This window comes from Prunus avium, chromosome 6 (genome assembly GCF_965620075.1).
Source record: "Prunus avium chromosome 6, drPruAviu1.hap1.1, whole genome shotgun sequence".
In the NCBI taxonomy this organism is placed as follows: Eukaryota; Viridiplantae; Streptophyta; class Magnoliopsida; order Rosales; family Rosaceae; genus Prunus; species Prunus avium.
The window spans coordinates 10,024,361-10,033,963 of NC_142289.1; the positions used below are offsets into that span (position 1 = coordinate 10,024,361).

General features: G+C 35.8%; 1 protein-coding gene across 1 annotated transcript; it reads right to left on the minus strand.

Moving 5' to 3' along the window:
- Nucleotides 1–2,709: 2,709 nt before the first annotated feature.
- On the minus strand, nucleotides 2,710–4,888 carry LOC110750140 (uncharacterized). Its single transcript, XM_021950411.2, has 3 exons — nucleotides 4,160–4,888; nucleotides 3,913–4,042; nucleotides 2,710–3,824 (listed from the first exon to the last, which is right to left on the minus strand). The coding sequence occupies exons 1-3, from the start codon at nucleotides 4,293–4,295 to the stop codon at nucleotides 2,957–2,959; spliced, it is 1,134 nt and encodes a 377-aa protein (XP_021806103.1). The 5' UTR covers nucleotides 4,296–4,888; the 3' UTR covers nucleotides 2,710–2,956.
- Between the last annotated feature and the right edge of the window lie 4,715 nt (nucleotides 4,889–9,603).

The window sequence follows — 9,603 nt, forward strand, 5'->3', positions numbered from 1 at the left end:
TATATTTCTTATATATGCATTGTGAGTAGTCATCTTTTTATTGCAAAATACTATATATATCTCTCTGTGTGTGTGTGTCGGTATATAAATAAGATAATGAATTATTGCTAAACTTCTTCTTGTATTGACAAATCAACTAAGAGTTTTCAAAATATGTCAACATGGTCTGATTAGAAAAATTGAAAGCCAACCAAACAAGAACAGAAGTCAAGATAATCCATTTCTAAACAACCACATGTGATATTAACTATGCATTAATTGAGTCGGCCCGGTTTGACCTTAAAAGAAATTAAAGTTGCTTTGTCCAGAAATAGATTGAATACTTCAATTATTTTTTAACTTTTTTCCATGCAAGAGTCATGTTTTTCTTGTTGCCATCAACAGCATTGCATTACAACCATATATAGCGCGAAATGACCTGCACAGATAGCTTGTAGGTCCCAAATCTAATATCTTATTTTGTCACAAAAGAAATTTAAGAAATAAGGGTGTACGCCGCCAACTAACTTGTTTGTCGGTCTAGTGATATTTCTTCTCTCAATATTTAAAGATGTCTGAAACTTAAATCGTAAAGAAGAAAACAAAAACAAAACAAAACTCTTAAATGTGCAATATCTTTTTTAATCTTGAATTTTCATGTTTCAATCATTTGTATATGACCAACCCAACAACCGTCCTTTGAGCATTGGCTGCTCTAACAATCTAAGGATGTGCCTCACAAGAAAAGAATTTTGCATGACATCATGGCTTAGGCATCCACTGATATGGGATCAAATGGTGATGAAACCCGAATCAGAACATGAGAGAGGGGTGGTACTTTGTTGACGATGTAAATCAAATACTCATGAACAATTAGGATATTGGTCTTGTATCGAAATCCACCAGAGTCATCATCCAGCAAAATTCAACTAAATTAAAGAATTTCAAAATTACAACAGTTTCTATTTAAATTCTCCTTTGTTGCTCTCCCATCGGACATAATTAGTGTTCGGATTTCATTATGACGCCGCCGGTAGTGTAAATTTTCCTTTTACTGATGATCACCATCAGCACACATATTTCATTTAGATCAGAACAGTAACTCCTACGGTGGTCCTATACCCTAAAATAATGATTATGTTCGAAATGGAATATAAAAAAAGGGAAAAATTTTGCTACTATTGGAGCATTTGCTTTGAAACCATAGATAGCGCAACATTATTTGCACTTCAAATATGTTAATGTCAACAAAATATTATAGATCCTTAAGTATAGTTCAGTTTGGACCGATTGGAGTTGAGTGCAAGTCCGTTTTTATGAGTCTAATTTCAAATTTCAATCCTAGTATACCGAAACAACGGCCAAAACAGATGATTGAAAAGCTCACGTTTGAACGCAGCCTAAAATACTAATTATGAAATGCAGAAGCAGGGTATGGAAGTGTGAGTAGCAGCTACCAAAGATATCGGGATTTGAGAAGATTAGTGATTGACTGAGTAAACACAATGTGAGCTTGACTTATGCTTAGGCCAGCTGTTCATGACTTGGTCAATCTTGATTAACTTTGTTAGTGCGAACTTGTTTATCTCCTTTTGACTTGTGGAGCATAAGACATACCTGATATCATTTCTCAATCGATCTGTCTCCACAAAACTACTGTATTGTGGCACTTTTTGACATCCTCTCTACATGAACTTCTGTCCTTCATATTAGAGACATGTATGCTTTAGTTTACTTTCCTTACATGATTGCATATTGTCTTCAATCCCATTTGCTAATTAAATTTATATGCATGGTCAAACGTTCTGCGTAAAAAATCACCTTCTTACTTTAGGCTAAAGGCGATATAGGATGCTGCATGCTCTTTTTTTTGCCTATGGATAGTTATAAAGGTGCTTGGCATCTATTTCATGGACATATATTTACAATGGATCGCTCTAGTTTAGTGAGAGCTTGTGTCTTGAGAAGTGTGTGCGGGTAAAAGAAAGGTGGATTCATAGATATATTTGGGCACAAATAAAGGGTCTACTATTGACATGATATTAACCCTAACGGAGTTCTAACTGTACTGAGCTACCAACTAACTCTTAATCTAGTGGGTATTTCTCTTCCCGAAATTGGAATCATCACAACCCTCCCCGGTTGTTAAAAAGGAAAAACATGTAGTCCACGAGTTAACAAGGCATATATTTATCGCAAACAAGTATATGATCATGAACACTAAAGCTGGGGATAAATAACAAAGAAAAAAATTAGTGTGAATAATGTTTTGCTATGATCAGCCGTAACATTGGAAATTGCTATTTCCACTTTCTAGTCGGAACTACAGATAACACGGACTAGAAAATGTGTTTTCACAGCTCTCGTTGTCATTGAAGACATGAAGAAAACTATAAAGGAATGCAGCCACATTCTGATTCCCTGTATGCTAGAGCCTAGCCAGTTATGGCCAAAACGTCAAAGCACTAACATGGAGGGTTCGGATGTACTTTCTGCCACATGAAATTCAACCCATGTGAGAGCTGATTGGAAGTACTTTTTTACCTAGTAAAAGTTGTAACTACGAAATACAACCGTAAACACCTGCAGATCAGACTAGTCAATAGAATAAATATCCCAACTGCACGCAGTGCCAACACATTTGGACCCATGCAGGTGCAGAAGACCACAGGTAAAACTTTTAAGACTTCAAAATCCTAAGTTAAAGCTCAATGCAGTCAACATAAATCAAAGGTAACTTGAATTTGATACTTCAGTCAAGTAAAAATATTAGAGAGAAATTAAAGTTGTTAATTAATTATAAATCAAAGAAATGAGAAATAAAGAGATGGTCAACTTGATCAAAGTCTGACTGAAAAGCAAACAAATCCTACTCAGTTCAATATGGCTAGCCTTTTTTCTGAAATTGAGACACCAAATCCCTTGTGGTCCAAATTCATTTACAACCCTCCAACCCCAGTTACCATGTACATTGGTGTCATTTGAGGCCAAAGTAGGTTGACTCTGCAAAAACAGAATGAACTGTGGGCATTCTTTGTTGGCAGGTTTCATAGTCTGAAACCATCTGAGTACTATAAACCAGGGAGTTTATGTCTCCCCAACTAATTTCACTCTCTGCAGAAGTAGTACTAGTTCCTGTGCTACCGTTGTTCAGCGTCTTGGCCGCTTGATAAAAGCCATCCAATTGCTGATGCTGATGAGGAAAGTTGTTGCCATAAACCACCAATTCACTTAGATGATGATCAGCCGGTAGATTGTTGTTGTGATCATCAAGGCCATGAAACATGGTTGGACTACTTGAACCCCCACCATTATTATTAGCATCATAGTGTGTGCTTGCAAACTGATCAGCAGCATAAATATTGTTGTTGGGTGCTGAAGTACAAGTAAGCACATCAATGGAGTTCTGATAGAATTGATGATCTGATGAGGAGCTGGGGGAAATGTCAACAGGGTACAGAAAATTTGTGTTGGTGGTTGTAGTGGTAGTATTGTCAGCTGAAAATCTTCCTCCAAGTTTGATGAGCATGTTCTTAATGGAAGCCTGGTCCTTGATGAGTTGAGGCTCATGTGTTTGATAATTCACCATGGGCACTGCCACTGGTAGCTCTGGAGCCCAGTAAGGATTTTGGTTCACAAACCCAACTGGAAGGTTAGCAAAATTTTCAGCGCTTTCTGATCTTTTAATCATCTCTTGCTTTAGGCTGCTGGCGGCACGGCGGCTCTGCTGAGCCTGTTGTTGCTTGCGCTGCTTACCTAAGAGCTTTTTCTTCAGTCTTGTGTTCCAGTAGTTCTTAATATCGTTGTCAGTTCGCCCTGGTAACTGGGCTGCAATTATAGACCACCTATATACGGAAAAGGTACTTAAAATTAAGAGCACGAGAAAGAAACTAAATTAGGATATAGGCTTGAAATTTTATAATATATATATACCTGCTTCCAATACTTATATAGAGGCTGCAGATGATATTGTCTTCTTCCTCTGAAAAACCTCCATGCTTGATATTCGGCCGGAGATAGTTCAACCATCTAAGGCGACAGCTTTTACCACACCTTTTAAGGCCTGATCATGAGAGCAGCACAATATTAATCATAATGATCAGATGATCAGCTAAAAAGAAAGTCTATTATTAAACCTGTTAACTGATTTGAGAGGAAGATTTCAATTAACTATACTGACCTATCTTCTGGGGCAAGGCAATCCAGTTGCCGCCGGTGCCATGCTTCTCAATGTAAGCCTTGAGGGTGGCATCTTCCTCAGGTGACCAGGGACCTTTCTTGACATTGGCTTTGTCACAGCAAGGAGCTCTCCCCATGGCTTGGGCTTTGGCTTTGGCTTTTTGTGATCTGGGTTATGTTGTGATGTGAAGGCAGGTTCAGGTACTAAGCTAGCTCTATATAAGTATATATCAGCTGCTTCCACTTGATGATGATTTGATGATGATTTGATAAAGATAATGATAATGTTAATTAATATAATATAATATATGCAAGAGAGAGAGAGAGAGAGAGAGAGAGAGAGAGAGAGAGAGAGAGTATAATAGCTGGAGAAAGAGGGAGAGGGGCATGGAAAGGGTCACAGAATTTCAAAAAGGTGAATTGGAGAAAAAAAGGATGAGCCTTTACGTATAGAATATTAGAGAAATTGGAAATGCCAGAACAGGAGACCAGGGTTTTATCTCATTGTCTTTCTCACTCCAGAATATCTCTCTCTAAAACACACACTATGTCCGCCATCCACCTTGACTCTCTCTCTCTCTCTCTCTTTGTGGAACATAACATAGTGGATGGTGATGATGTTGAAGAAATAAGTGACGCAACTCTAGAAGGTTTCAAAGAGTTGAAGCAAACAAATCAAACATCAGCTTGGTTTGAACTGTTCCTCTGGTTTATGACTATGAATGGTTCCTTCCTCATCAGTTATGCCTGCAATAATGAGGAGAACCATTCATCATCTTGATCATAACTCAAAAGGGCCTAGTCAGGATCTTTTTTTTTTTTTTTTATGAGAGGCCTAGTCATGATAGGTTTAGGCATGACTTAAATTATTATTATTTTTTATATAATTAAAGAGCTTGACAGTTACCTAGCAAGTCTTTTTTTTTCCTTTTTTTTTCTCTTTTTTTTATCAAATAAGAAACTTTCATTCCAGCAACCAAGGCCGAAGAAAACATACAACCAAGGGTAAGAAAATAAATAAAAGGAACTATATATAATTAACCAGGCCTCATGGTTTATATATAAATATGGTTTAGTGAAATGACCCTTTCAAAAGTCTTAACCTCTGGTTTATTGTTCTTTTCTTTTCTCGGATATTGGAGTCGTTGGGGTTGGTTTTCGATGAAAATATCAAGAGAGTTTTGAGGAATTTAGGGACAATATTTTGTGAAGAAGCACAGCACAAAGTCAGCCTCCCTAGTGGATGAAGCAATAACAGACTGTTTTTAACTTTTCTTAAAAATGAGTCCTCCAGCTAATAGGAACAAACCACCAAAAGTAGATTTTGTTCACTTGAAAAGCCCCAACTCTTTATCAATTATTATGCATTTTCTTCACCTGGATAATATAGAAAGGCAAGAAATTATTACCCTAAGATGAAAAGAAAATTGGGTAAGGGATACAATCTTCATCCTCGGATTCGACTACGTGACGTCCTCACATCCTCGGATTCGATTACATTCATTTTGAGCCTCTCGCATTTCATATTGTGAGTACATATATAAAGTAATAAATATTTATTTTTTCATTCAACAACCCCTGCATGACTTCCTCCCACAAAATTGAGATTGGGTGTCATTAGATCGAACTGTTGTTGTCACATTAATATAAGAATTGATCCGTGAGTCATCTCACATTAATTAATGTGTCAATAACCATGTGATTTGATCTCATTTATCTTAGCTGACCACATAAATTATAATGCATTTATTGATACGCACTCGAGGAGGACGGAGGACGGAGCCACCCTTAAACTGGGTGGTATTTAACCTAATGCAAGTTTTTGAAAATACATCAATTTGGTGCTAATTGTTAGGAAATTCATTGCATTATATCACTGCACTCCATCACTACAAGAATTGGTCCAGTGCACCCGAACAACTCCGTATACAAAGTCACTCAGCCATCCACATATAATAGATAGAAAATCAAAATTATAGCCCTATCATATAAAAATTTATAACTCCGTCCTTGGATGTACTTTATAACATCAATTATTGTAACCAGTTGCTAATAATATATCGACAGACAAATGTGTACGCTAAGGCAGTTAGAAAAAGTAAATAATCCCTCTAGTATATTGTCCTATGAACTTTGAAGAGATCAAATAATTTTGAAGTATTAAAAGATCAAATAATTTTGACTTGTCATATTCTGTTAAGAGATTTATTCTACTCATCTTCTAATTATAGACAACATAGATTGAAAAATCTAGAAGTCGGGAGGGGCCATGAGGTACTACTATTGTTGTGTGGAATATACTGGAAAGGTTTTTCGCTATGGTAGGTGACCGAATCACCACCAATAGAAGAAGAAATCACCCCGAAATTACCATTACCGTGAGATTAAAGCAAAACCTGTGATGTGATAGTAAGATATGATATGACAAAGGGGATTATCTGACCTGGGACATGGCCTACAAAGGATTTTGAAGCTGTGTTACGTGGGCGACTGTCAACCGTCTATGCATTTACATAATAAATTAACAGCTAACAATTATTCATACGAGCCGTCTATACATTTACTTAATAGATTAACGACTGACAATTATCCATGCGAGCCAATGACTATTCTCAGCATCAACAACTTCAAACACACAACAGATGCATCCACCATCGATACAAACTTTGCAGCAATAATGGATAGCTTTTTAGATACCAAAAACAAGACACAACAAGAGTTTGATTTAATTATTTAAAATTTAAATAACATTTGCTGGACCATCGTAAAGGAACCAATTATGCTAATGACACATGCCATTTTTTAGACCTAAAGGCAAAATATAATTATGCTAAAGACTTTAAAAGAGACTAGAGTGCTTGTTTATATTAGCAGTCAGCAGCCAGTGATGCCATAGAGGAATCCCACTGTCACTTGTATTACATCAGATCTTAGACCTTCTTGCCTGTCTTTTTGGGGTCTGATTATTATTATATTGTACAGTCCTTAATTATTAAATAATCTTTAATCTCGTGCATGAGAGGCACAGCTTATAATCAAAGGAAAGCACATAGAAAAGAAAAAATGAACACCAAAAAAGAAAAAAATGGCTGCCTTGACCCAGTATGAAAGGGTAAAAAGTCAAAGGTAGGCTGGTTGTTGATTTTTCACAAAACTTAGATTTGTCTTTCGATTTTTTTTTTTTTTTAAATTGGGTTTTGTTGTCGTATATTATGTGGTCAGAACAAGTGTATAAAGTTTTAAAACAAAAAATGAAAGTATATATAAAGTTCCTAACGAAGAAAGAAGAAGAAAAAGTTGCCAGTGATAAAGTGTGATTGAAGGAAGTACACTACTTTTAATGAAGAGAAGGAAATGGTCTTCTTGGTGGGCCAAGTAAACGGGCCTACCTCTCTCTCTCTCTCTCTCTCTCTCTCTCTCTCTCTCTCTCTCTCTCTCTCTCTCTCTCTCTCTCCTCTTTTATGAGTGTGATCGAAGTCGAAGACCTATTCTTGGTGTGAAAGAGTTATTGTGACTGACAGGTTTCAAAGCAACACAGCTCAAGGCCACTTTTTTCTCGAGGCATTTTCTGACCAAACCATTTGTATAGCACGAGTACATTTGATTGACTAGTGGAAACAAAGCTGTTCTTCATGTGAGCTAGCTTCTATAGAATGTTGTATTAACTAATTACTATTTGAAAGTGATTCTGGAAAAGTTGAAAGCGCTTCATGACAACAACAAAATGTTTATAATTGCATTTGACAGAAAAATTTTAAAAAGGGTTCATAGGTCGTAAAAACACTTTCTAAGAAAACATCTGCCTGGTATTTTTTCAAGAAAGTAGATATTTCTTCAGAAGCACCTTGTTTGAAAGGGATTTTTTATTCATCATTTTATTGCTTTGAAATTGTTATCTGGCGCTTAACCAAAATTTGCTTCCAATATGCAAGTGACTGGAAATTTCCCACCATTGGAAATTGGACTAAGAGGGAGAATTATAATGCTGCACAACATCTGAATTCTGAACCATGTATTATATATACAGGAGAATGTCAATTTAATCAGAGAACAAATTATAAAATAATCTGTTTTTCCTCATCAATGTTGATTCTTGAAGTATCGTCTATTATAGTCCACTAAAAATAATTATATTTCTTTCTTTATAATAAAACCATGCATATAATTATATTTATTTCTTTATAATAAAACCATGCATTTGTAAAATAAAGAAAACAAGTTTCTTCGAAGAAAGAACGAAAGATATATCAACATCTAGAAGCTTAAGATCCTTAAATTTGATAGTCGGATCTAGAAACAACCTGGACTTTGGAGACCGACAGTCTTGACTACATCTATTATAAGTTGACCCTGCAAATTTAGCCATGCATGGAAATTTTAACAAGGAAAAAATGGAATTCTGGAAGTTTAACTTCCTATTCAAGGATTTTATAATTTTAAAAGAAGTATGAACATAATCCCTACATGTAGTTTCGTGACAATGAGGTAAGTAGGGATCAACCTGTAAATTCAAACGTTTTATATTGGAATTTTTCTAAGTACAAAAATATTATGATAAACGTTATGTAATCAACGAGTCATGCCATTTTTTTTTTTCCACTCTACTTTAAATAGCCTCTAAAACTCTTAATCTACACTCTTATCAATTCATCGAAAAGAAAAAGAAAAAAGTATGTAATCACAAGAGAAATTATTTATTGTGTATTTCCAATTCATTACATAAAACCATGATCCATGTGATAGTTGTGTATCTCCAATAATTTTCCTCAACGATGGAAATGACCGACTGTGACAGATGTCAAATGCTCTGTGAGTAATTTGTGACAAAGGAGGGAAAGCATTCCCATAATTGACTGCTACAAAATCTTTCTAAGAAGAAAGCAACTGAACCTTTTTTCTATGATCATCAGCTCAACTTTTGCTTTGCTTTCCATTAAAAAGGAAGTCAGCAACGCGGTTTCTTCCTTGCTCATTGTGCTTTTTCAAGTCTGTAGCTTTTTGGAGGAGGAGAAAGGAAGTGCAGAGGAATTTAAAACATAGATAAGACAAAGATGCAGATAAATTTTCAATATATTTTAACATTTACTTTTGAAAGTTTAGTGGTAATGGCGCCGCTTTCATATTAGGCTATTGGCTTTGCATATTTTGATACTCCCGGAGATTGTGTTTAGGTCTTGGGGGGCTCAAAATTTCAATGCACTAGAAAGCAATTTGACTCTTGCAAAAACGACAAATAGTTTATTGCTTCTGCTCAAGTTGAAAAGAAACCGAGATATGGTACTTGTCAAGGACTCTCCGAAAAGTGTCATTAGACGACGAAGTCTAATGATATGCTGCATGTGCTGCGCTAGTTTAATCACGGATCATCCTTTGATACAAAGAAATAATCTCAGTTTCTTCTGGATTTTTGGAGAATGAGAACCATCTCAGAATGGGATGTTGTTT

Coding starts and splice junctions, on each gene's coding strand:
- LOC110750140 (XM_021950411.2), bottom strand. CDS start 4,295: ATGGGGAGAGCTCCTTGCTGTGACAAAGCCAATGTCAAGAAAGGTCCC. Junction 4,043..4,159: donor TGCCTTGCCCCAGAAGATAG/GTCAGTATAGTT, acceptor TCTCATGATCAG/GCCTTAAAAGGTGTGGTAAA. Junction 3,825..3,912: donor TATATAAGTATTGGAAGCAG/GTATATATATAT, acceptor TTCCGTATATAG/GTGGTCTATAATTGCAGCCC.